Below are 26424 nucleotides of genomic sequence, written 5' to 3'. Positions count from 1 at the left end.
AGATTCCGGAGTCATCATTCTCTCGCTGCTCGACTGGACGTACGCACGCGCACGCTCGTATCCCCGCTCCCGAGTTCTCGTGCGGCCACGTGAGAAGAAGCAGGAGCTGAGGTGGTCCCATACGCTCAACCCCCCCCTTCCCAGCTGCACATTTATAGAAGCGGCTGAGCTGCGCACCTACACACATGCGCAAGAGGCCTCGCTGGCAGCCAGCACCCCCCTCCCCCGTCCACACACACACCGCACCGACACACACCCTCTGCGCTTCAAAACAGAATGCTGATGTGAAGGATCAGGTCATCGTACAGAGGGAGCGAGAGGAGGAGGGAGGCAGGGAGAGGAAGCAGTAGCGGGAGCTGCCTGCAGACAACGCCACTGCTGGCGTGTTTCCCGTAAACAAGCGCACATGAAGAGCAGACGGACGGACAGGAGCATCGCTCGAGGCGAGGGAGCGCTCTTCTGATCGTGGGAGATGCCAAGATGGGCCCCGCAGACAGAGCTCCGAGAGCCGTGGCAGTCCAGGACTAAACAGTATGGTAACGTTCTCTGATTGTTCCCTGACTGACGTCGAGCCGCCGGCGCTTCTCCCGTTTCAGAACCCGTCCGCGTTTCGGGCCGAGCGCGCGGCAAGCCGCCGAGCCTGCGTTCGGGAACCATCTGGAGCGGCGCCTCCACGCGCCGCTGACTGCTGAATGCCATTCGGTGCCGTCAGCGCCCCCCGTTCTGGTCGGGTTTTCACGTTCTTTCCCCCTCAGTGAGCCCTTCACACGCTCCGCTGATGCTGCATGAAATGTTCTTTGTTTTGACGAAGGGGGCGGCGGCTAAATTAATGAATGAGAGTCCCTGCAGGGGGGCCGCCCGGAGCACTTTGTTTCTTCAATTAGTCCCGCGACGCCATCGCCATGGCCATCGCCATCGTCGCCTTCCTGCTGCTCCCGTCTCCGGTCAGTCGGCGTCCCGAACAAAACGCCCTGCTAAGGAGCTCATCTCGTCGTGAGAAGTAGCTCCCGAAGAGCGAAAGCTCTGCCGTTGTAGAGGAGACGGAAACTGGGTCACGGTCCTAAGACCGGCCCCGTCCGTCCGCCACGGTGTCTGAGTCCGCAGGGCTTCGCAAGTCCCTAGAATTTGCTGGAAGCACGAACGACTCAGGATGTCTATCGCTGCCTCCTTGGCGATTCCGCAGATCCCGGTGGTCTTGCGACGGCAAGCCGACGGGGCTCCGCCGCCCCTTACAGGGTGTGTTTCTCAAGACCGAGGCTGCTTGGACCTCCGGTTCCCGTTTTGCTGGGCTGGGCCAAGCGTGACCGCAGTAAACCCTTCACGTGTTGCTGGGAGGGCTGGATTCTTGCTTTTAAAGGACGACACCCTACTGGTGCGAACAGTTCTTTCCTGTATTTTATTAATTACTCGTGCGATCAGCGCACACCGGGGGTACTCGGACAAGGTGATATCGAATGCCAGGTGACATCCTTTCAGTTGCTGCATGGACTGGTGTTTCCCCCCCCCCCCCCCATTTTGGGTTGATTCATATTCGTACGAGAGCAAAACATCATACGTTCCCTCAGCAGATTTTTACAAGATTTACATTTAAGGAATGTGGTGTGTTTGGAATGATGGCTGGTAATGACTGAAATCAAACTCGTGTTGTTTGTCACATGGGACATCAGCTGCATTACGTTTTATTTATTTACTGACCGGTTGTACATCTCGTCCAACTCATTTTGTATTATCCCCTTATGCCGAAGAAAAGGTTTCTGGGGAAAAAAAAAAAAAAAACAATGCAGCAGAGACGCTGTGTCTTTCAAGTGTACAGGGATGATTTTGGCGCCCATCGCTTCAGTTGGTCACTCTCATGTGATGAGAAGCGGTCAATCAGAGTCTCCGTAACACATTGTATAACTGCGTATGATACCTTTTGCAACAAACGTCGCAGAAACCACAAGCTTGGAGTGCTTGTGCAGTGTCACACACAGTAATTGTAAGACTGACAGACAGGCAGATGATATAGATAGATAGATAGATAGATAGATAGATAGATAGATGGGCAGGTTGGACGGAAGGACGGAAGGATGGATAGATAGATAGATAGATAGATGGGCAGGTGGATGGAAGGACAGACGGACAGACAGATAGATGGGTGGATGGATAGATGGACGGACGGACAGACAGATAGATGGGTGGATGGATAGACGGACGGAAGGATGGACAGATGGATGGATGGATGGACGGACGGACGGACGGACAGATAGATAGATGGGTGGATGGATAGATGGACAGAAGGACGGACAGATGGATGGATGGATGGATGGATGGATAGATAGATGGGCAGGTGGACGGAAGGAAGGACGGACAGATAGACGGACGGACAGACAGACAGATAGGTAGATAGATGGGTGGATGGATAGACGGACGGAAGGACGGACAGATGGATGGATGGATGGACGGACGGACGGACAGATAGATGGGTAGATAGATGGGTGGATGGATAGATGGACGGACAGATGGATAGATAGATAGATAGATAGATGGGCAGGTGGACGAAAGGACGGACGGATAGATAGATAGATAGATAGATGGGCATGTGGACGGAAGGACAGACGGACAGACAGATAGATGGGTAGATAGATGGGTGGATGGATAGATGGACGGAAGGACGGACAGATGGATGGATGGGCAGGTGGACGGAAGGAAGGACGGACGGACAGACAGATGGATGGATGGACAGATGGATGGATGGATAGATAGATGGGCAGGTGGACGGAAGGAAGGACGGACAGAGACAGATAGATGGATTCAACCAGATGGACATTATGGGTGGACACTGACAAGCCTTGATCCTTTTTAGTAATGAGCATATTAGATTACACATATGTCTTGTTCTATTACTCTTATTGGATATTGTTCAGCTTGTTCTTCTAAGGATCGTTCTGTCATTTTGTTAATATTCTCTTGTTTATCATGATGTGAATGTTTATTATGATGTCAAGTTTTGACATCTTCATATATTATTTTTAATATGTTTCTTTCCTGTAAGCTATTTGGCTGCCCCATTTGAGTGGCTTCAATGAAATTATATTTCAGAGAAATCAATTTGCCTTCCTCTGGGTGTTCCTGCTTCCACCGTCAGTACAAAGATATCTCTTCCGGCGAAACCAGTGACTTTATACTGCCCGCTCTGTGTGTGTGTGTACGTGTGTGTGAGTGATCGCAGTATGATAGTCTGCCATCCTGGCCAGGGTTTACCCCAGGGGTCTCGTACTGAAAATCTAAGAGGGCCGACCACTGATGCTCGGTGTGGCGACCAACACAGACCCCCTACTCACCAGTAAGGTAACAGCGAAACAGAATTTTATTATTAAAGGCCAATTTCAAGCCGTTTTCTTTCACATAGTGAATTTTGTGCATCAAACCAAATCCATAGACAGTTAGCACACATGCATCTCTTTGTTCGCCTTGGCATTTTGCATATATGTGAGGATGCATTGTTGCTCAATGACATCATCCAACGTAATGAGGGCTGCGTTACAGCATCACGTGGGCCGGCAGTTTGAGACCCATGGTTGACATCGTCTCATGTCCCGTGCTTCTGGGATAGGCTCCGTACCACACAAACCCTGCCCTGAACAAGACAAGCAGTTATTAGTAATGGATGCATGAATGAATCTATGAATGCAGTCAATGGCGCCTTTCAAAACGGTCTACGGCAACGAGAGTATAAATGAAAGCGTTCAATGATCACGATGAACTGATTATACTAATTTTCCTGCAGCTCAATAATATCCCAAAAACCTGGCAGTTGTTCCGTTTCTGAAGCTCTTTTGATTAAATGCGCACGGTAACCGCCGTGAATAATGTCCACATTAGTCACTTTTGGCAGCCATTGCTTTCAGACATTACATTTATGTGCAAAGCACTTCTGTTTCACTCAACGTTGGTTGATGCTCATCGATTTGATGACTAGAGTAAATTTCAACAAAATATGAAGGCACCTGGCAAATCGGTACTGGCTTTGCGACAAGTATTCATCTAAATGCATGACCTCCGCGTTTTTCGGCAGCGTCCGGTAATCATGGTCTTTTGTTTGTTTCGCAAGTTGCGTTTCACTGGTTGCCAATTCAATACGGCTGCCATAAAAACTGCTGGATTTATGGGGATGATGATCTATGGATGTATCGTTGGGATGCCTATATTCACCGGCACCTCATTAAGTCTCTTCTAGCTGTGCTATATGTATTCAGCTTGGTGGTTGGGGCTACACCCGAAGCAGACCGCTACGCTCCTCCAGCTCTGCCCGCTCGGTGGTCCCACGTACGAAAGGCCCAAAAGCAAAAAGCGTGATTCTGGCTCCGATGTGGCGGAACGACCTCCCCCTGTCACTCAGAACTGCCGAATCTCCGTCCACATCTAAAAAGGGTCTTAAAACTCACCTCTTCCGGACTCGCTTCTCACTTAAGTTCACGTAACGTGTAAAGGTTGATGCTCCATAACTTTGCGATCATAACCGTCGAACAACGGATAAACCTTCAGGCAGCTACTCGTGTGATGAACATTGGTTCGTATGGCAGAAAGAAACAAAGCAACCGCACTTAAGAATCGCGCGTCTTACGTCTCTTTCTGCGGATGCAACGCAGACGTCGTTTTTTTTTTACGAAATGTATGTCGCTTCGGAGAAAAGCATCTGCTAAATGAGTGAATGTAAATGAAAGGTGTGAGGATTCAGATGGCATGCGGAGCGAGATCTTTACGGCGAACGAAGAGCGGCGTCTTAAGAAATTAGAACGGCGAGACATCAGTGCTCTTGGGCCCAAATCGAAGGGACTGAAGTCCTGAGCGGGAGCGTCCAGTCAGGACGCCGCTGGCAGCAGAAACACGAAATGCGGCAGCAGCAAAAAATCCCTTGGAGGGTTGAGCCGGGGACGGAGCTGAGAACGAACGCAGTCATGGCTTCGCGAGATCTCATCGGTCTTGACAGGCTCTGGCTGAAAGAGCGAGCTTAAGCAGCGCGGGGAAACCTCATTACGTCTTTCACGCAACGATACCAATATGCAGTTTAAAATATTTACGAGAATTGCCTATCTTTTACAAACACGTAATAAGTGACCGTTAGGCATGTAAACAGGGTAAAAGCGGAGGCCGAGGTGTTCTGCACGCCGGATCCCCTGCATGCGGTCGGGTGTGGAAATATCAGTTCCGCTGCGCGAAGGAAAAGGACCGCGTTTCCGCGAGGGACAACCTGGCCCTTTTTTTAATATCCGAAGGCAAATTTTAAACGGCCCATTTTCGGCATGTCCCGAAATGCCCCATTTCACAGCTTTACGCAACTAAAAATACCTTCGTTTAATATTCGACGAGGTGTCCCTGCTCCTCACAGTGAGTCTTCAGAAGGTACTGTAGCGTAGGCTGTATGTTTCCGCTGGCCATTGATCTCACGTCGCACCCTTTTCTCTACCACCGACGACCCTCATCCCACCCCACCCAGCTGGATAAGGGCGAGGCGAGCACTCTGGGGCTGCCGGCTGCTGCCGGCCATGGCGGTTCCGACAGCAACGTGAGCTTGGAGACTCCCGAGGGCCCCGACCCTCAGCGCGCACGGGCTGCCATCGAGCACCTGCAGCAGAAGATCCTGAAGATCACAGAGCAGATCCGCGTAGAGCAGGAGGCGCGCGATGAGAACGTGGCCGAATACCTAAAGCTGGCCCACAACGCCGACAAGCAACAGGCCGCCCGTATAAAGCAGGTCTTCGAGAAAAAGAACCAGAAGTCGGCGCAGACCATCGCTCACCTGCACAAGAAACTTGAGCACAACCACAGGAAGCTGAAGGAGATCGAGCAGGTAGGGAAACCGGATTCTCAGCAGTTAGCTGGCCTGGATGAAGAATTACTTTTATTCACAAGGAACACAGGGTTTCCTTTTGGTGTAAGTGAGCAATATTCACGACCTATTACGATCGCTGGAATAAATCTTTATAATATGTAAAATAAACCTATAATAAATGAATATTATGTCAATAAAAAATATTTAATTATATTATATTAATAAATACACATATTAGACTGACAATAGAGGGGGAACTGGTAGTGTAGTGGTTAGAACTGCTGCCTTTAAACCCAAAGGTTGCAGGTTTGAATCCCACCTCTCGCTGTAGTACCCTTGAGCAACGTACTTACCCTAAATTGCTCAAGTAAAATTACCCAGCTGTGTAAATGGGGATTTAAACGAAAGTAGCTTATTGTTGTAAGTCGCTGGAGAAAAGCATCAAATAAATGAAGGAATATAATGTAAATCCACAGATTTCCTCTCCCCCAGGTAGTAATTTGTTGCTAAGCTTCTAAATCACAATTTCATTTGTTGGTCCCTGTCTCTACCTTAACTTCCTCCATCACCCCTTTTAGAATGGACCCTCCCGACAGCCCAAGGATGTCCTGCGGGACATGCAGCAGGGCCTGAAGGATGTCGGGGCCAACGTCCGAGCAGGAATCACCGGCTTTGGTGGGGGCGTGGTAGAAGGGGTCAAGGGGGGTGTGTCGGCCCTCTCCCACGCAGCCGTGGTCTCCAAGCCCCGGGAGTTTGCCAGCCTGATCCGCAACAGGTTCGGGAGCGCGGACAACATCGCCCAGCTGAAGGACACGCTAGAAGATCCACGGGCCGAAGACTCGCCTCGCGCCCTCAGCGGCAGCGCCACGCTGGTGTCCAGCCCAAAGTACGGCAGCGACGACGAGTGTTCCAGCGCCACCTCCGGCTCCGCTGGTGGCAGCAACTCTGGGCCAGGCGGAATGGCTGGCCTGGGTCCCGGTGGAGGAAGCCCTAAGGCCAGCGCAGTTGATGGCCACCACCATCACCATATACACAGCTCTTGGGACGGCCTGCTAGAAGAACTGGGCGAAATCAAGGCCAGCCAGGCACACCTGGAGGACGCTCTGGAGGACATGAAGACGCAGCTACAGAGCGACTACTCCTACATGACGCAGTGCCTCCAAGAGGAGAGATACAGGTGCAAATCGGTAGAGGATGTTGTGTGGGCGCGTCCACAAGCATGGGCCGTCCTACCTCCCATTACCTGCGAGACGAGTGTTGGTGAGCCGTTGCTTCCCCTACAGGTACGAGCGCCTAGAGGAGCAGCTCAACGACCTGACGGAATTGCACCAGAATGAAATGACCAACCTGAAGCAGGAGCTGGCCAGCATGGAGGAGAAGGTGGCCTACCAGTCATATGAGAGAGCCAGAGACATACAGGTAGGGGACAGGGGCCACCTGGAGAGGAAAAGTTGCATTGAGCGAGGGGCAACAAATGAGGTTGCGTGTAAGAAATTCAAAACGTTTATCATCGCAGCCCAGTTTTCTTTTTGTCAAATAGGTGAACTGATGTTTTGTTCCTACCGATTTTGCTGATTTCAGTTCTCATCATTAGTTCATAATTTACTTAACGCAGACAGCTTTGCATGACGTTCTTAAAGGGGCAACGCAGCAAGCGGAACGACGATCCTGCGAGTTCATCCGCATTTCTGGAGCGAGCGGACTCGCGTTTGACTTTGCGTGCATTTGTGTCGGTGTGTATCTGTTGCGTAGGAGGCGGTCGAGTCATGCCTGACGAGGATCACCAAGCTCGAGCTCCAGCAGCAGCAGCAGCAGGTGGTGCAGCTGGAGGGGGTGGAGAATGCCAACGCGCGGGCTCTGCTGGGCAAGCTCATCAACGTCATCCTGGCCATCATGGCCGTGCTGCTAGTATTCGTGTCCACGCTGGCCAACTTCATCACGCCGCTGATGAAGACCCGCGAACGCATGGCCGCCACCGTGCTGGCGGCGCTGCTGCTCGTCCTGCTCTGGAAGCACTGGGACTTCCTGGCCGCGTGGCTGCCTCCCAGCTGAGAGCCCCGCCCAGCTCCGGTCCTCCTCGTCCCGGCGGGTAGGGGTAGCGTTGTGCCAAAAGACTACCGCGAAGGGGGACTGCCCGCTCCTTTCAGTGCCCTAGCCGCCAGTCATCCATGGTTTGGAGAGCTGTCCACCTTTGTCACAAGACCGAAGACGCAGCGTATGGCAAATGATTTCCGAAAACGGAGACTTCCTTCAAGCTGCCTTTGTACGAAGTGCCCCGCGGCAGGCGAATCGAACGGGGCGCTAGACACGGCAGCGTGACTCACTGGTGGGGAGTTACCGACGGTGTTGGGCTCCAGCATCACAGAGGGCGGGAGGGGGGGTGGACGAAACAACACGGCCGCGCGTCAGCCTGCCGAAGAAACGAGCGACATCTTCCACTAGTGACATCCGATCCACCGTGATTTTTCCGACGCCCTTTACTTCGGTTACCAGCTCGACCGCTTGCGTTTCAACACATTCGTTTAATTCTTGTCAAAGCCGCGCACTACGCTTGGCCCAGGGAAAAATCGACAACAATTCATTCGTTAGTTGCTCCGAAGATAAACGGAAAGCCGACAGGGTACCGACTGCACTTCTTTCCTTTTGTACCGGGGTCATAAGCAACGAGGGTTGGGGCATTTTCAGCGTAAGGGAAATGTTTCAACGTCACAGTTGCATACCTCGTTTTTGTCTGGGAGGAGTCTCTCATACATTAATCATTACAACTAATTTTAAAACGTGTGCAATTCGCCAGTAAGATGTCGCACAGAACACAAAGATCATATAATAAGTTTATGCGCAAATTCAGCATAGCTATGTTTCTTGATTTAGGGCACTTCCGCAATATAACGGGTCATTTCGACTTTTCAGATATTAGCGCAGTTTAGCAAAATTCCACGTGTTCTGAGCAAATACATTGAGAAATGTTCATCGTTACAGTCCATCGGATTTGGGATAATGTGAGATCAAAGTCAGCAACTCATAATGTTCCATAAATACAGGTAGATTGATTATTATTTCAAAAAACTAATCTCATGCAGTGCGTTCTAGTCTAAACTCGGCGTTCCCCAGTTGCGGGGGGTACCATACTATTACCTTAATTAGAGCTGATGAGCAGAAACATTAGAGGACGTCTGTTTGGGAGAGGAGTCTGATGGGACAGTTTTTCTGCAGCGGGTGTAACGGAGAGGAAAAGCGCAAAAGTTGAAATCGACAAGCTCACTTAAAAAGCAGCTGCAGCAGAAACATCTAGAAGCCGAAGCCGTGAAAACGGCTTCCGAGGGGGAGCCTTCGGGGGAGAGGAACCGCAGAGCGAACCTGATTCGGGCAGCGATTCGTAGCAGGAGTACGCAAAGGCCGCAGCGGCTTTGTAAACGCTGCCTTCCTCTCCCGCGGTGATCGGCTCCTTTCGCCGTTACCGCAGTCGCTAGGACAGCGAGAGCTCCGGCAAAACGTTCGTATTAGACATCGCGAAAGACGACGAAAGGTCCGATCTGCTTTTGGAGTTTAAACGACATTTGTAATACCGAATCAGAAGGGCCGCTATAAGACGCGAAAATAAGACACGTACAATAGGTTCTAGGCCGTGTGAGAAAGAGAGCTGGGTTCAAAATGCATAAAATCCAGTCTTGTTGCCCATTACTGTTATGTCATTCTTGGAGGCAAAACAAACTGGACATCATCCAAGAAGCGAAGGCAGCACAAGTCTAAACCGATATGGAAAGGAAGCGCTCGAGGTGCGCAAGCTCGACTCGAAGCCAAGCGTTGGTTCACATCCACGTGCGGATGCTTTGTAGAAGCGAGAGGATAATGACGGTAAGAGCCAGGTAACGCTCAGGTGAAATGTACATAGGAAAAGGGTGAAGGTTTGTGGAAAAACTTGGAAACGTTGCAAGTGTTGTGCTTGCAGGGTAGACACGGGCTGTTCCGTTACCCGGTCAGTACTTACACCCGGCCACGTTCAAGCACCTTGATTTGGGTTTTAACCATAGGATAAGACAACTGAATGTAGCAGAAGGAAGAACATCTGAAGTTCTTCTGTGGGATCAAGCGAACGCTATGAGCACCCAGCACAAAGGCCACACCGGTGGGTTTTACTTGAACAGGATTTCCAGTACATAGGTATTGTGTCCCAAAACATAATTCCCATTAACTTGAGACACACAGCTGTCAGTGATATTCCTCTTTTATTTGTGCCGCTGTTAGAAAAGACATTAATTCTGTCAATCGTCCAGCTCGTATCCATGGAGGAATAACTTGCTAGCTACTCTAGGCAACTTGGAAAAAAAAGAAAAAAAAAAAAAAAATTAATTGCTGGAAGCATCTAACAATTGATGGAGAGTTAACAGTATGATTGCTTAACCTGCCTGGTCTGACTGGTTGCATTTCAAGTGCTAAAATGGGCTTTTTTTTTTTTTTTTTTTTTTTAAATTTTGTTTCCAGTAAATTCCCTTTTCCATCAGCAGCTTTGCGTACTTGTGATGAGAAAATTCAGCAAAAAGTTATTTGCTACTTGTCATTTATATGCCCCAAACTGCAATTTTAAGTTCAGCAATGAAGCTCTGACGTTGCAAACCTGAGCAAGACACTTAAAACGAATCTCTGTAAAAATGGGTGAAACTGTATGCATGCGTAATTTTCTATAAAAGCACCAGCTAGGAAAGAAAGGAACCGTTACAGTTACACTTTTAAATATAGTAGCAAATGAAGCTTATTGACCAAAAGGGATCTTTTTATATATATATTTTTGGTAAATGATCTTTTGCAAATCTAGAGATATCCAAACATTTCTATCGCACAAAGGATGTTGCATTTCTGTCGTGCTTTAAACCGTACGCGTTACTTGAAAAATTTATACGACAGCGGAACTGCATGGAAAATCGACTGTTTTATTCTGTCTAAACTAATACGAATTTTAAATTTCTGGCACATGTTAACACACTGTATTTGGACATATTTATTCTCATGCATTAACATATTTAAAGTTTTCGTTAAACCTATTTAGCCTATATGTTGTATCTGACAGAGGATGACCAGGAAGCCTCTTGCCTATAATTTTTCATTACATGCTTCGTTGTTTCATGAGCAAAAAATGTTGCAATTTTGTTTTTTTTTTAATTGCTTAAATTGTTTTCATACCTTTTGCTATGGAAATGACCAATTTACTGTATGGACTGAGGCGGTGTTCTTACCACCAGCGTCACCTAGTGGAGGAACGTCAAAGTGCTTTCCCCTCCCATTTCTTAAATTTTGCTCTGAAATCTGAGTTTCAGATACTGCAGCCCATTAAGCACTTACAAATTAAACAGACTTTTTTGCTTAAGGAAATAATATCCGTTTATGGAAAGTTTGCAGAAGGGTGACCAATGTACAACAAAGGGCTCCAACTATTAGCTGGTCTCGCTGAGCGAAGGAGGACAGGTATTCTGTGCCAAATCAGTGCGCTTCCCAAATGCCCCTGCAGGCCTTGCAAGACATTCAGAAAGAACGGGGTTATTCTGTGCCAAATCAACAAGAGCTTCCCTCTTTTCTTGTGTTATGGATGACAAATGTGTTTCAATAAACTGCAGCAAATACCCCAAGTCTTTAACCTCTCTTTTTTATGACAAATCTCAGATTTCATACGTCGGGATACATTTTTCCCCTCTGTATCTTACCGTGATCTTTCGTGATGAGTTAGAATACATCATCAACTGCAGCTCTGTAGACTGAATGTAAATCTTTCTGATTAGCAATGACAGCGTCTCCAAACAGGAAATACTGCCCAGTCTTCTGGCTGCATCTCACGTCTCTTCACTTTGGCATCAGATGTAATTATGAACAAAGGATGATTGTGAATAAATCCATAAATACCAAGTTCACCATAAGCAAGAACAATGCATTTAAAATTAATTTGGTTGCATCACTGATTTGATTACACTCAGTGATTTGATTTCTCAGATATGACAAGTGACAAAAGCAGTCACAAAGCCCTGACTGGCATAAGGGTTGGGAGTCTAAATGACTTTCAGAGGGCTATGAAGCTTCATGGCTGTTTACATAACTTCATTTGTGATGGACAGGCTACCCCATGAGTGTAATCTAAACTTCAGTAACGGTGAATTCAGAACCTGGAGGACAGGTAAAGATGTGCATATGAACGTGCGCGCTAACAGCATGCTCTCAATTTGCTTACATTTCATTAGTCCCAGAAATAGCCTGTGAATATATTTATCTTTGAAATGGGACCTAAATGCTAAAACGTTCTGCTTTAGAAGGCGACTCCCGCTAATACACCCTTGCCTGTGAGGCAGACACCAATTTAACCGATACTCACTCACTAGGAACAAACGCAACAAGAACTGATGGAGCCGCCTACTCGGATGGGAAACTAATCCCAGAGGATGAACGCGAACAAATGTGCGTACAAGGCTGAACATGCTGGGACTGGACACCAATCTCAGTTCACGATGGCACGAAATGCTGCATTGTGCCGTCATGGGTACATCCTTATTTTCACTGATTGGCGGGGACACACACACACACACACACACACACACACACACACACACACACACACACACACACACACACACACACACACACACACACACACACAAGAAAGCATTGGAAAAACTAACAAGCTTTAGAATCCTGGACACAAGTCACTTACCTTGAAATAAATAGCACAGTATTACTGGGGTAGGTAAACAATCGTATGCCACTTTGTGTACAAAACTAACACTAAGCAACCTTAGAGAAAGGTGCCAGCTGAACAAGAAGTCATTTAAGTGTGAGGAGCTACAGCATATTGAACAGTGAGAGAAACAAGGTGACAATAACAATACTTTGCATGGGGGTGTGTGTGAATTTGATCTGCAGACCTGATGAAGCCCTACAGTCACGTGCTGCTGCACCACGGGACACTGCCTTTTGCCGAGCAAAAGATGCATCTGCATTGTCAGTGTTGTCCAGCGGGAAACCATTGACAGTAAATGACCAAGTAACTGTTCCATTTCATATATATGAAAAATTAAAGTTCACATCTTTTTAATTGTGTACAAAAGGTACAGTGCCACCATTATTCCTGCAACTGTACACTTATTGCCAAAAAGCAATGACTCGTAGACAATCTTTTATTCCATAGATTATCATGAGGGGCATTAATAACTGCAGCAATACATCTGTCGCAGAGATGGCAAACCGTAGTAAGTGGCTCAGCTGAATTGCTTTTAAATCACAAAAAGTACTTAGGATTCCACTCACACTAATGCATTTGACTCTAGCCATGGCTTGACATCTGCAGACGTACCATTAAATGAAACTTTGGATATCTAGAGAGGCAGGTGTTTTCTTTTTTTGAGATATTACCATTTTGATGGCACCTAGGATTTCTTGAAATGCCTCTCCTAGACACGAACAAAGTCAACCAAGAGACAGCAGCCTTAGCATTGGTCATCACACCTGGCTTCAGCAAATCAGACAGTTTGCGATCAGAGGCTTGAACTGAACTTTCGGTAAAAGACTTAAGACTTGACTCCGAATCCTCTCAAGGAACTCCAAGCATGACCAAGCTCTTCTTAAAGAAGAAAGACTTGCATTGCAGTGAGTTACCCTCGCCTGATCTACAGATGTGGTACATACTGGACCAGAGTGAGCACAGTGAGAAACATCCAAGGAACACAAATGGGATTCTCTACCTAAACCCTGCAGAACCAAGTGATTAACAACACAGCTGGACACGCTGTTCCTCTGGTTACCCCTCCAATTAATTACTTTCTCTACACAAAGTGACAGTTGACCTGTGCTGGGGGGTAAAAGGCACACGCTACTCTCCTTGAGTTGCGCATGTTAATTGGTCCCATTTTCCATTTGCATCTCTCAATCTACGTGCCATGCGAAGAATAAATACATCTAATTACGGCGGTACTAAAATTCGTCCGTTTCGCCGTTTCCCAGCTTCAAAAACGCTAATTCGTACCACTCAAACCGAAGACACCAGAAATATGCAACACAACTGACAAAATGTTTATTTACGCGTTTATTTTTTTCCTTTCAGCAACATCACAGGCCACACAGAGCTCCTACTGCACAGAATGAGGGCTAGAAGCCAGCAGCCAGCCGCTCAGCGGAGCTCCGTCAAGCCCGTGGGGCAGAACTGCCACTGCTGCAGCTTCCCAGTAGCAGGACATTCATAGCCACAGGACTTCTCTATAACTTACAGTCATGAAGAAAGTTCTCTTTTCTATATCAACAACAGCAATCGAAACCGCTTCAGTCTGCAAAGACCGTGTTTAGGATTCCAAAAAAATTGGGGAGAAAAACAGCAGTGTAGAAAACATTCCAGTACAAAATTGCAGAATTCCTGATTTGAGTTTATCACCAGCCTCACACAGTCCTTAAACAAAGCAAACTCTGCTCCCTCCTTTTCTCCCACTTCAGAGTGAGAAAACCTTGAAGCAACCTACATGCACTCTCCCCTGACTGAAACTGCCATTTAGGCCCTAGGCACTTCCTGTCACTGCTGATCTGTGACAGACGACTACCAGTTGGCTCGAGTGCTTCGCCGCCCCGACCTCCCTCCTTCAATTGTCCCAGCCTGCCTGTAAACTGTGGAAACTCCCCACCCGTTCCACACCACAACCCAGCAGCAAGCCTGTGTCCACGTGGTTACGTGCTGGAGTGGAGCGGAGTGAAGGCCTGGGGATTAGGCCACGCTGCTCTGGGCAGATCTCTGAGTGTAGAACAGGATGTAGGCCTGAGTGTTGCATACCTCCTCTACGCTGCACACCTTCATCTCCGAGTCATTACAGTGAACCCAGAAGCCTGTCCAGCAGGAGAGAGGGAAACAGCATTTTTAAATCCAGAAGGAGTACCTTTCACTCTATTATGGTAATGACTTTTTTTCAGATGAACAATAAAGAAAAACTTTAAATCTATCCGGTAAGTTTGTCTAAGTATGCATATTTAGATTTTATAACAGGACCAAGCCGTAACGACATTGGCTCAAATTATTGTAAATTTAAAAAGCTAAAAGTTCTTTATAAATTCAGACAAACAGTACTTTATAATTTTAAGATGACTTTGTTAAGATTGAATTCAGCAATACAGAAAATTACTTATAGATCATTTCTAGCATTCAGCAATAATATGTTACAAAGTGTGTTTAACAATTTTTTAAGACCTTTGACCAAATGCAAAACCAGTCAAACACATATGGTGTAAGTTCAGCTTTCGGAGTAACGTAAATCAGTGAATTTGCAACATTAAATGTATTTCATTTTCATGGCACTGGCTCATACAGTACATCGTTATTCTAGCAAGATTACACAAAATACAAGGTAGCCTGAATTTGTTATGTAACATTTTAATCATCCAGAGTGTAAACTCTCCCTATAAAACGATCTTACACAAGGAATTGTGCTTAGCAAGTAGTTTTAAATGTTGAAAAGTTTTCACTCACTATCCCTATTCTCCAAGTTTTCGGTTCTTGCAATTACTCTTGTCCTAATACAACGTCCTACTTATTTCTTTACACACAACATCAACTCGCAATTGGTTATCAAAATAATGTAAGACTGACTTTAAAAAAGCAAAATAAAAATATTCTTAAAAATAATGGGGGGGAAAAAAATGCATTAATATCTGTGATATTCATAATCCTCATCGCAACTCTGAATGTGTTCTTTGTTTCCCCACAACTAACCAGAGGCTCAAACCCAAGTGATGCCAGGCCACTTACCACCTTCAGTGTTGTAGCAGTAGGCAGTGTAGTGCCCTGAGCCAAATCCCTTGCCATGATGCATGACTACAGCAGAAAGGTCATAAGCGAGGCCCTTCCTCAGCTGGGAGGAGGAGGAGTCCGAGCAGCAGTAGGGCTCTATGTTCAGGACTTGGTCAAACGCTACATGAACCCCAATCTTCTCCCTGTGGTTGCGTCCAGACCACCTGCGATAGGGATACAGGACATTAAAAGCTACATTATTACGCTACCCTCACCATTACGTACCAGTGGACGAGCACAACCGATAGATCTCCAACTTTAATTAATATATTGAAGAAAATTAAACTAATGAAACAGGGAAATTCAATAATGAAGCAACTCTAGTAACCACTGGAATTTCAAAGAAAAAGCTAAAAGAGCAATTTTGTCAAAGTTGGAAAAATGTGGGTGTGCTACCAGACAACTTCCTACTTTCACAAATCCGAATGTATTAAGAGTCATTACTGGACAGCTGAAACCCAAACGCTGCAATATATAATTAACTTCAGACCTTTTGGAAGCAAAACAAGTGAACTCCAAGACATGCGGTGCAGCAGTTGGTACTTTAATATACCTGTCTTTTTTTGAATTATTTAAAAACTTTAATATAGATATCTGAATGCCAGAAAATGTTAGAGAAACCACGTTTAAAGTCTTCTAAATTAGATTAAATATAAATGGTATCCTAAAATGGCACCTCTCACTGTTCTTTAATTCCCTTCGTTTGTTTGCATAGAGAGACGCTACAGGATCTCAAACACCGAGAGACAAAAGGCGAATGCGTCCGCTCACCGGAATCGTTTGAGGTGCAGCCGTAGGACCTGAGGTAACCGATAGATGAGAAGTTGCTTACATGCTTCCGTGAGAACGAGGGGTTTATGGGAAGTTTTGCGCCTTTTCCCTAAAAAAGAAAAACACACATAGAAAACCTGCTTGCAATATCAGCCCGTTGCAGCTTTACATACTGAGTGTTTCAGTGATGCTTAGGATACAACTTATAAAACACACAAAACCTCACACAGCTGACAAACATACCTTTCTCTACAAAAAAAGGTTTTATATTTTAATATGAAATTTTCAAAAATAGGAAAAATAACGAACTATAAACGTTCATACATTTTTCCAAACATGCTCCATTTCTGCCTTATCATTCACACAGAAAATCTAATTCTAAACCAAGTCCAGAACAAATTACATTTGTTCCTAAGAATTTAAGGAAGTTTTCTTTATATAAGAACCTTGTACTTCATTAAATAATGTTAACACTATAGCCCGCACTAATAACGCTATGCACTTGTGACAAAAAAAATAATAAAACTAACCACTTTGAAGATTGCCACCATATATCTACGCATTTAACTTTTCGTACAGTTGGTTGATTACAGCAGGCAACCCAGCAAACACTTTATTAGCGTATAATATCTAATCATACAGCTTACCGAACAAAATAAAAGTGAAACATCTGTTCAGCAAAGAATGGAAACATTAGTGAGAGAATTTCTAAAGATGGAGAAAAGTGTGCGCTAAATTAATAAATGTAAGTGTAAATACATAAACAGAGTACTGCTTACAGACATTTTTGCTCTGGGGGGGAGAGGAAAAAAAAAAAAAAAAAAAAAGTGGTCAATTACCTAAACACACAAAGCAACATATACTTTCAAAATGTATATTAAAAGTTTTAAGCTGTTAAAACTGGAAAAGTTACAGGAACGTATTCTGAACTATGTATGGTGTCTGCAGCGGCGAGAGATACGGCATGGTACCAAATACCGCAGTACTCTCGTAACAGTTTGGTAAAACTGGAAATTTGTGACGCCTGCTACTGCAACGGACATAAGCTTTAGCGCTACGCACTACGACAGCTGGAAAGACAGTGTTAAGGAGCAGACAGTTACGGACTATTGCAGTGGTTACAGGCGTAGATCCTCCCTTCCAGAGCCTCTGTCTCTGTGAACTTGGCCAGCATCTCAGTGAGTGAGCAGCTGCGGCGGCAGGCCAAAGTGCTGGTTGACTTGCTTACGCTGTGGTAGCGCTCTGGGAACTCCAGAGACAAGTCCCAGAACGGCTCCACCGTGTTCGATTTGTAGTTACAGGACAAGCACGTCACCTGGAACGAGGGGGGGGGGGGGACAGTGAGCATGACATGGACTCACATAAGCAACAAGCAACTACATAACCATAAAACACCATCTAAAGGAAAAATCACAAACCATCTTATGTATATCAAAAGAGAATGAAGAAAGGTTTTGACTTTGGTGTCAGTGCACTTTAATACCTATAATTTTCCGCAGTGAAAACCTCTGCCATACTTTGCTTATGCCCAAATGGAAAACCTAAGCCTGAGCTCAGATTTGCGGCCACCTCTCATCCAGGGAGAGAAATTACGATGTTGCTTTTCAATGCTCGGTTAAAGTTTTGCGAGAAACAGCACGACCCCAAAAACAAACATCCTTGAAAGCCAAAAAAAGTGAACAAATTCAGGAACCGAACAAAGGCCCACGTTACGGTGATACAGTACCGCCTCCGCATAAACTTGACTGAAGATCATAATGAACGTTAGTGTTTTAAGTCCAGTTTTCAGTGGCACGGTGGCTCCCAGGGTGCGTATGTTTGTTTTTGGTTTCCTCTTGTTTGTGCCTTCACCTCAAAGACATGCTGTCCTGCCTAACTGATAACTATGAATTCTTTGAAGTGCGACTGAAGTGTTTCCAAGACCAGTCTCGCATCTCCCGTGGCTCTAACATAACAAGCGGTTACAGAAAGGGGAAGGATGCTCGAAGTACATTTAAATAAAAACGCGTTTTCGTTTCCGAGTAACGAACGCAAAATTGATAAACCTACATTAATATCTTGTCCACTGTGTCCACCTTGAAGTATAAAAGCACACTCATTTTACAGCACTTGAAGAGGAGCCCTGACAAGTGCCTTTTGTATCGATTTTGAACATTTGCCTAAAATAGCTGCCATAGTTGGACGTGGGGTATAGGATTAGCGGTTCTGCGATCCACGTAATTCGTTTACTTCTTAGATGTAGAAGATGAACGGGGAGTGAAGTGCTTATATAAATTAATACTGCAGGCTGTGCGTGATTGCAGGGCCTCGCTGACGAAAACGCTTATGTTACGAAACGGAAAGATCCGTCAGTCATAAGGCTGCAGGCACAAAGGCACTCCAATGACCCACCTGGCTCAGCAACTGTCCGTGGAAGATGGTGTTGAGCACCTTGAGCACCTGTTTCGTCAACCTCCTCTGCGAGATGGGGAGAACAATCTTGCGCCTGGTGCCCTCCGACTCCAGCTCCTGCTGCACCTTGTCCAGCAGCTCACACAGGAACTCTTGGGCGTCTTGCTGGTTGTACCCTCGGAAAGACGGGATGAGGTTCCACACAGAGTGCAGCATGGCGAAGGGGGACACTAGCGACCAGCGGCCAGACCACATGACACGGAACAGGGTGTGCAGCTCGTGGCACAAGGACATCTGATGGCGTGCGGAGGAACGCGGCTCCTTCGGTTGGATCAGCTCTGCCGCATTCAGACTGGGCTTGGGGCCCTGCTTGCCACTCACAGACAGACCCCCGTTCCCCAGCTTGTCCATGCGGCCAAGACCACCCCTAGGCATCGCATTGCTGTTCACCAGGCTGCCCGACACCACCCTCGTCCCCTGCGTGCGTCTCGTCTTGGCCAGGAGCTCCTCCGTCTCACACAGGTCCAGAGTGAGGAAGCACTCCCGGAACTTCTGCAAATGGCTCAGCACCTGGAGGATGGAGTTCATATAGCAAGTGTTCCCCAAGTTGCGCAACCCAGTGACGCCCGGCGCCACCTTGCGTTGCGCCACCACGCCTGGCGAGTACTGCTGGCGGAACCTTCCGGAGCCGCCGTTGCCGAGAGGCTTGTGAGGAAATCCCAGAAGGGGCGGCGCATGCGGTTGGGACACTCGCTCCGGAGGGTCGCGAAACTTGCGCGGGATGAGCGCAGTGCGACGGGGTACCTGGGTGAGCAACCGCGCACTCTTCCTGGGCGGCACGTTGGCCAACTCCTCCAGGAGCCTGCGCTTCACCTCTTGCCGCCGCCGCCGCAGCTCCTCCTTGTGCTGCTCCAGCTCCTGCTCCCGCTGCTGCTGCTTCTCTCGCCGACGGCCGCGCCACATGCGCAACACCCTCGCCAGCAGCACCCGCCGCCTGTGCCGAAGGGCCGTCTGCATGGTCGGTCGCACGCCTCCGTCACCCCTGCCACCTTCAGATCCTCGCAGAGGGGAGTCGCCCGCGCAAGTCTGGGACCGCAACGCACGCCGGCCAGGGCTTCCCCGAACGGTTGACAGAGCGGCCCGCAGGAGTTTGAGGTCGCCCTCGGCATTGTCGTTCAGCACGTAGTCCCCGCAGGCGTGGCAGAAGACATCCAACTCGCGGACCTCCATGGCTAAGGGGTGGCGAGACTCCTGGAAGTGGTTGAGGGCGTGCTCCTCCATGTAGCGACCGCAGGCCACGTGCGAACACTTGAGGCACGCCCACACCGACTCTGTCGTGCCGCAGTCCACGCAGTGCCACTTCTGCGGGTTGAGAATGGAGTGGTCCTGCGCCAAGCGGAGGCGTCCCACATGCTTACACCGGTCCATGGCTATGCATGCACATGTGCTCTGTATCAGGACATGTGCCTCTGCACCCGGCAAAGGCTCACACTGCAGCAGGAAACAGGAAATACATTGAAAACAATTAGCAACTGAAAGAAAGAAAAAAAGCGGAGAAGAAACCAGATCAGTTGTCAAGACCGATTCCAAACCATCAAGCTTCCTGATCTCTATTAGAAGAAAGGCTAAACGTTTTACAAGTTTTTAACCAGGCAGGCTAGATCCCCACGGCTGAATTAACAGGGTCAGTGGAGGGATGGAACAGACCGCAAGTGGTAAAGTCTGCTGAGAAAGGTGCTGCACAAATGACTGAAGAGCGCATCCACGTAGGAGGCTGCGACTTGAAACAAAAGCGTAGGTCTTACAGCGCGAAGGACTTTTGTGCGTTCTGGGAAAGGAGGGACACTGCGAACATGGCAATCCTTCGCTTCGGCGGAGCCGCGTCTCCGTCACGTGCGCCTCAGGTCCACGGGAACATGGCAACCGCCGCACTGAGGAAACAATGCATGTTTAGGGCACACGGGCTCGGCGGCGACTTCGGCAGAGCAGGGCTGCCCGAGTGAGCACCGCGAAAACTGATGAAAAAGAGGGGGAAAAAGAAGAAGAAGAAGAAGAAGAAAAAAGAACGTGTCAGACGAGCAGCTGAGTTGTGTCGGGGGGCTGAAAAGTGCAGCACGAGCTTCCCTTTCATCGCCGCGGTTCTCTCAGGCGGAGACACGCGCTTAACTGTTTTGTTGTTTTTTTTTTTTTTTTTTTGCGCGCACGCCGAGTTGTAACTGTTACTGTATTCACGTTTAGTCAGCAAGGGGGGAAAAAAAAAAAAAAAAAAAAAAAAAAAAACACTGGAATGAGTGGCCAGAAAAAGAGGTGAGGAGGAGGAGGAGGAGGAAGGCGGAGAAGTGAGCAGGGGAGTTTGTCTGTTCGGAGGAGCCCGGCTCGCCGCTCGGCAGCCTGAGGCGCGTCACCAAACTTCACAATCACTGCCGGCCACTTCGCCCCCTTCCCCTCCGGCGCCTCAGTCTCATCCGCCCCTCTCGCTGGAAGCCACGGCGAGCCGAACCGCCGCCGAGCGAACACGTCCCAGGACGGCGCGGCATTTTCCCCACAAAAGCGGACAGTCTCCGCCGCTAGTTAGCTACTAGTTAGCTACTTACCAGAACAAAGAGCGCAGCGCGAGCGCAGGTCAACTCCGCGCGACAACCCGCTCGCCAACTCCGGCTCGTCAAGTGGAGCGCGCGGGCAGAAGGGCCGCGACCCGCGAACAGCCGCGGCGTTTTCGAAAACACCTCAGTAATCAACTTTTACATTAATCTTTGAACAAAACAACGGGAGGTCAACCCCCGGATTAAAGTCACCGATTCTCAAAAGAAGCCGGAGAAGACCACTCAGAACTTTACCCGGGGCTGCGCTCGCGCCACCCTCGCGGCGGCGGCACACGTTAGCGACGCCGACGGCCGCGCGCTGCATCCGTCTTTGCGAAATATAAATTCATCTTTTATTTTTTGTGCACGGTTTTATTTACCGCCATCGCCTACACGCGCGAGCTGTCACCGTCCCCGAGACAACCGAACTAGTTGAGCCCTGACAACAGCTCCCCCTGATTGGTTGGAAAGTGATCAATCTTCCAGTGAGCGCTGCCTCCCATTGGTGAACGAGCTGTCGATCATTCTATTGATTATGGGAAAGGTTAAAAAGGTTCGGTCCCGCTGCACGCGCGCTAATCGTGTTAACGACGCTGGCCACGTACGGCGGTACAGTGACAGGCCGCGTATGGAATTAACATTCATTTCTCGCTTAAAAGGCTCACTTTGTTTCCGCGCTTTAAAGCACGGCCGAGGGTTGCACTAGATCATGTTCACACACTTTGGCGGGACCGTGAAAGACGCTTTTATGTCTCGCGGACAATGTAGACACGCCGCACAAAAAGACACAAGTACGCTTCAGCAGATCAAATGCCGTTCTCGCAGTAGCCGTAGTTGGTGGGCAGGCCCAGCTCCTCGTCACGGCGCATGCGATTGGTCGGGTTCGCCGACTGGGCTGGTGCTGCTCGGCACAGGGACGTGCGCGCGGCCCGACAACTTAACGTGGACAAGTTCCACCAATATAAGAGTGCGGATAAAAACCGCTTTTGATAAAAGGCGCGTGAACGATGCCTCATCGAATAGCGACATGACCACCGTAACCATATTATAAGCTGTTAATTGACTCAGCCCCTCGTTTACATGAGCGAGATAATGAGAGTTAATTAAAGATGGCTGCAAGCGAGAACAATGGGGAATAATAACAGCGCGCGCCCTGTGAGCAGCACGAGCGACAGAAACATGTTCTTCACGCAGCGAAGTGTCGCCGGGTGCACGTCTGCGTTTTTCAAACCCTCCAAACGCGCCGGTTTTTCATGCAAAGTTGTCTTAAGCGTTTAATTTAAACCACTAATTACTCGCATTAAGCTAACTTTTCCTACACAGCCCAGAACTCGTGAAAAATGGATGTACTTTTTTAATCTAAGAGACAAAACTTAACGTAAACCACTGATACACGTGAAATATCAGTCTTTCCTCTGAAGTACTTAATTTTACTGAACACCATTGTTATAGTAGACCTTTTACACTCACTTTTGGTGTTTTAGTACCTGGTGTCCTTGTTGGTGTGGCAGTGAACCGGTGTCTATACGGCCATCACTGGGAGCAAGGGAAGGAGGTCCAACACAGTAACATTTTACACTGGTAAAACACACACACACACTGTGTGAAGCCGCTCATCCCGAGCAGGGTCGCGGCGAGCCAGAGCCTAACCTGGCAACACAGGGCGCAAGACTGGAGCCAGTCCATCACAAGGCACCCCAAGCAGGACTCGAACCCCAGACCCACCGGAGAGCAGGCCTCGACCAAACCCGCTGCGCCACCGTGCCCCCCCCCGGTAAAATAGCTTTTTAGTGAAGTCCGACATAAAGCTAAAATGACAATGTTGTTGTCTTGGCCATTTCTGGGGCATAAAACGCAGTTGTCGATAACCAGCACAAGATTTAGCCATCTTATATATTCCTAACAGACACACAAAAGTAAATGAGGTATTTTAGAGGTCGGCATATACGTACAAAAATAATTTTATTGCAACATTGCTGAATCAAATCACCACTGGCTGGCAAACAATGACTGTGACCCCAAAAACTTTGATACTATTTACAAAAGTGAACGATAATTATGGATGAAAAACAGCATAGAAAAGGATGTCAAAACTTGGCGCTTTTGTTAATTTTAATGCATTTACTTGTCTAAGTCTTAAAAACGCAAACTATGAAAAACTACAAACGCTTTAGCAATATCTGGCTTTGTCCTCCGATGAACGAGGAAGACTGTTCTTCTAATCCAAATTCTGCTACTCACACTTTCATTGTTTTTGAGACACTCCTTGAGAGTTCATACTGTTCACAGGTCAGACAGGATGGTAGCATACATGTCTCCTAGGTTTGCTGTCACTGTCGTAGTTTCAGCGCACGGTACTCCCTGGCACAACCTGCTGTTTTCGAACCTTGCTGAAAAGCTCCAGGTACTGAGTCATGGTGTCAGTGGAATCGGCAGGGGCGTAGAGGCCTTCAGGCTTAGCAGTGAATACAGAAGGCAGCTCGGGAACATTCGATCCGAGGAAGCTCTGCATGAACTCCTTCATCAGATTCCAGCAGTCACCAGGCACTACGCAGGGGCAGTATTCCACCTATGGAGGGATATACAGGCAGAGGTGAGACATCAACTCACGGTGTCCTCTATTGGAAAAGACAGCTTGCCACCACATAAAGAAGAAAACGCCAGGAAGTCCTACGGTGCCGGTCTTAAATTTATCCTGCTTATTGGCCTTGGATTTCTCTTCATTGAACTTCTCACTTTGGTTATCTATTACATTTTGCAAGGCAATATACTTTACCCATTTGAGGATCAATCTTGTCGAAACCATGCCATCAGTATTTATGCTCCATTCTAGAAAGAGTGCACTGACTACGGGCAAAAAATGTTTATTAATGGAAAGGGTGACTACTATGTACTCTTACTCACTCTTCAGCAGCAGGGTCCCAAGCTTATGTTTTCACTTACCTCTACAGAGATGCCACGCGCGCTGGAGCTCATCGTGATTGTGCCCACCTTCACTAGGAAGTCGCAGTACTGGTAGCGAGCACCACGGCTCTCCACTTTGTGCCCTTTTGCATTCTGAAAATGGCTCTTGAGCTTTACCATCAGCACATCAAAGTTGGCATCCGCAGTGAGGCAGGGACCACCCTCAAACATGGCCATGCAGCTGAGAGGCATCTCTGAGTTGTGCATCACATACAACAACTTGGGTGGCTGGCCTGTGTGAGAAGTGTGAAGATTTTAATTAAAGTTAATTCAAATAATGTATTAGGTATTGTATATCTGCACTATTTTCTTCTAGAAACACATGCTTCATCAAGAAATGCTGTACAAAGTGTTGCTCTCAGGGGTGCAGAAAGAACGTGGTTATAGCTCCCCGACTTGTCCATAGTAAACAACGTAGATACCGCTTGTGGGGCCTGCAGCGTGGTACGTCTCACAGTCCACGAAGAAGCTGCCCTGCTTCACAGCGCTGAGCTGCTCCAGCTTCTTGTGGAGAAGGTCCACAGTCTGCTGCACACTCTTCCCCTCTGCAACCGGCACCTGACACACACTGCAACGAAAGACAAGGACAATCAGTGAAAGCTTTGTTACAAACAGAACATGCCCGTCACCAAATCATCTAGCTCACCGGCATACATTTATAGCCAAGTCAAAATACCGCAAAGTTTTTCCTCCGACTCAGAAAACTGTTTCCAAAAACGGCCCATTTCACTTTACAGCTGTTGATGTTTGTGGCACTAACTGACCAATGTAAATACTATATACATGTATATTGATATTACACTTCACTTGGTTGACACCTTTGTCAAAAGTGATTTTCAGTGTTAGGTAATCACCTTTACAGTGATTTTTACTGAAACATATCCTTGCTGGAGCACCTCAGGTTATGTACTTTTATCAAGAGTACTACAACAGGAGATGAATACTGTATATGCGCAAACAATCTGCCACGCTTGATCCTTTCATGACTGTTTTGATACTACTTGGCCTGCTAGTGGGGGAGCACGGTGGTACAGCGAGTAGCACTGCTGTCTCACAGTGCATGGGTGGTGCGACAGGACACGATGGGTTCGATCCCCACTCAGTCTGCGTGGAGTTCGCATGTTCTCCCCACGTCCGAGTGAGTTTCTTCCGGGTGCTCTGGTTTCCTCCCACAGTCTAAAGAGATGCTGTTCAGGTCCCCCATAGTGAGTGAGTGACAGAGAGAGTGTGTTCCACTGAGTGACCCATTGTAAGCTGTGTACAATACTAGCAGTGTAAATCACCTTGGTGAATAAGCTGTGTGGGCTGATAGTAACATAGAGTGATTGGAAGTCGGTTTGTAAAGTGTCTGATAAATAAATAAATGTATGTAAACTACATGGACCCATTTCTTAAAGAAATTAGTCTTTATTAATCTGTAACACAAGAAAATACCACAGACTGTGGTGAGCGCAACTAACGCGATCTACTACATATTCGCGCAACTATTCCTAGAAAAGATATTACGTGAAACAAACAGAGAGCCGTTCGTTTATGATTAAACTCCCAGCTCTTACCAAGTGACGCCCATGTTTTCGGGAGCTCTTTCCCAGCCGCGCTGCCGAGAGGCGGAAACGGGGCACCGCGGCGCAGGAAGTACCTCCACGCGCTCTGGGCGCTTTCACCACCTTTAAGTCTTCGCACGTGTTAAAAACGGCTACACGCCTACAGCCGCGGCCGTGGTCTAATGTTTAAATGTCGGAGGTTCTAATTTGCGGAATTACTTGCACGCATTATTCTTCATTTTCTTTAGAAAGCTTTCGTTCGAAGTGCAGAGCCAGTTTCTGGAGGGCTCCGTGTTTAATCTCGACCCGTTCCCTTACAAGTAAAAAAAGCCGCAAAAGGTTACAGGAGTTATTTGCTGCTCAGCACGCTTGGGTATCTTGATGACGTCACATGTCGCGCACGTTGATGACGTGAAGGCGTCGACATCTTGATGGTGGTCACACGTGTTTGGTAGTGTGCAGCGGTTGCTTGCGCACGGGTATCGTTAGCCTTATTTTGCTAACGATATCCCGAGAAGATATTATTATTATTATTATTATTTGACCTATTATAAT

At 47.6% G+C, this 26424-nt stretch overlaps 3 protein-coding genes across 9 annotated transcripts; 1 reads left to right on the top strand and 2 right to left on the bottom strand.

Annotated features, from left to right (window-relative positions):
* Positions 1 to 176: 176 nt before the first annotated feature.
* tmcc2 (transmembrane and coiled-coil domain family 2) lies at positions 177 to 11460 on the top strand. 2 transcript variants are annotated; one of them, XM_029248389.1, is made up of 5 exons: positions 177 to 536; positions 5480 to 5833; positions 6394 to 6992; positions 7099 to 7234; positions 7568 to 11460. In XM_029248389.1, the coding sequence occupies exons 1-5, from the start codon at positions 534 to 536 to the stop codon at positions 7865 to 7867; spliced, it is 1392 nt and encodes a 463-aa protein (XP_029104222.1). In that variant the 5' UTR covers positions 177 to 533; the 3' UTR covers positions 7868 to 11460. The 2 variants fall into 2 exon arrangements, with proteins under 2 accessions (XP_029104222.1, XP_029104220.1); XM_029248387.1 differs by lacking the exon at positions 177 to 536 and having other exon boundaries at positions 4425 to 5833.
* A 2162-nt stretch (positions 11461 to 13622) lies between these two features.
* usp49 (ubiquitin specific peptidase 49) lies at positions 13623 to 22232 on the bottom strand. Of its 6 annotated transcripts, none has more exons than XM_029249874.1 (7): positions 22027 to 22232; positions 20585 to 20710; positions 18780 to 20270; positions 17496 to 17703; positions 16389 to 16497; positions 15576 to 15781; positions 13623 to 14659 (listed from the first exon to the last, which is right to left on the bottom strand). In XM_029249874.1, the coding sequence occupies exons 3-7, from the start codon at positions 20205 to 20207 to the stop codon at positions 14541 to 14543; spliced, it is 2070 nt and encodes a 689-aa protein (XP_029105707.1). In that variant the 5' UTR covers positions 20208 to 20270; positions 20585 to 20710; positions 22027 to 22232; the 3' UTR covers positions 13623 to 14540. The 6 variants fall into 6 exon arrangements, 5 of the variants coding, with proteins under 5 accessions (XP_029105707.1, XP_029105706.1, XP_029105705.1 ...); XM_029249873.1 differs by lacking the exon at positions 22027 to 22232 and adding an exon at positions 21374 to 21794 and having other exon boundaries at positions 20585 to 20794; XM_029249872.1 differs by lacking the exon at positions 22027 to 22232 and adding an exon at positions 21374 to 21794.
* Positions 22233 to 23306: 1074 nt separating this feature from the next.
* Positions 23307 to 26423, bottom strand: med20 (mediator complex subunit 20). The gene is made up of 4 exons (XM_018733046.2): positions 25882 to 26423; positions 24748 to 24893; positions 24305 to 24558; positions 23307 to 23930 (listed from the first exon to the last, which is right to left on the bottom strand). The coding sequence occupies exons 1-4, from the start codon at positions 25893 to 25895 to the stop codon at positions 23706 to 23708; spliced, it is 639 nt and encodes a 212-aa protein (XP_018588562.1). The 5' UTR covers positions 25896 to 26423; the 3' UTR covers positions 23307 to 23705.
* Position 26424: the final 1 nt, after the last annotated feature.

This window comes from Scleropages formosus, chromosome 2 (genome assembly GCF_900964775.1).
Source record: "Scleropages formosus chromosome 2, fSclFor1.1, whole genome shotgun sequence".
In the NCBI taxonomy this organism is placed as follows: Eukaryota; Metazoa; Chordata; class Actinopteri; order Osteoglossiformes; family Osteoglossidae; genus Scleropages; species Scleropages formosus.
Note: the sequence above shows the minus strand (reverse complement) of the source record. Positions and strands in the feature narration are given on the sequence as shown.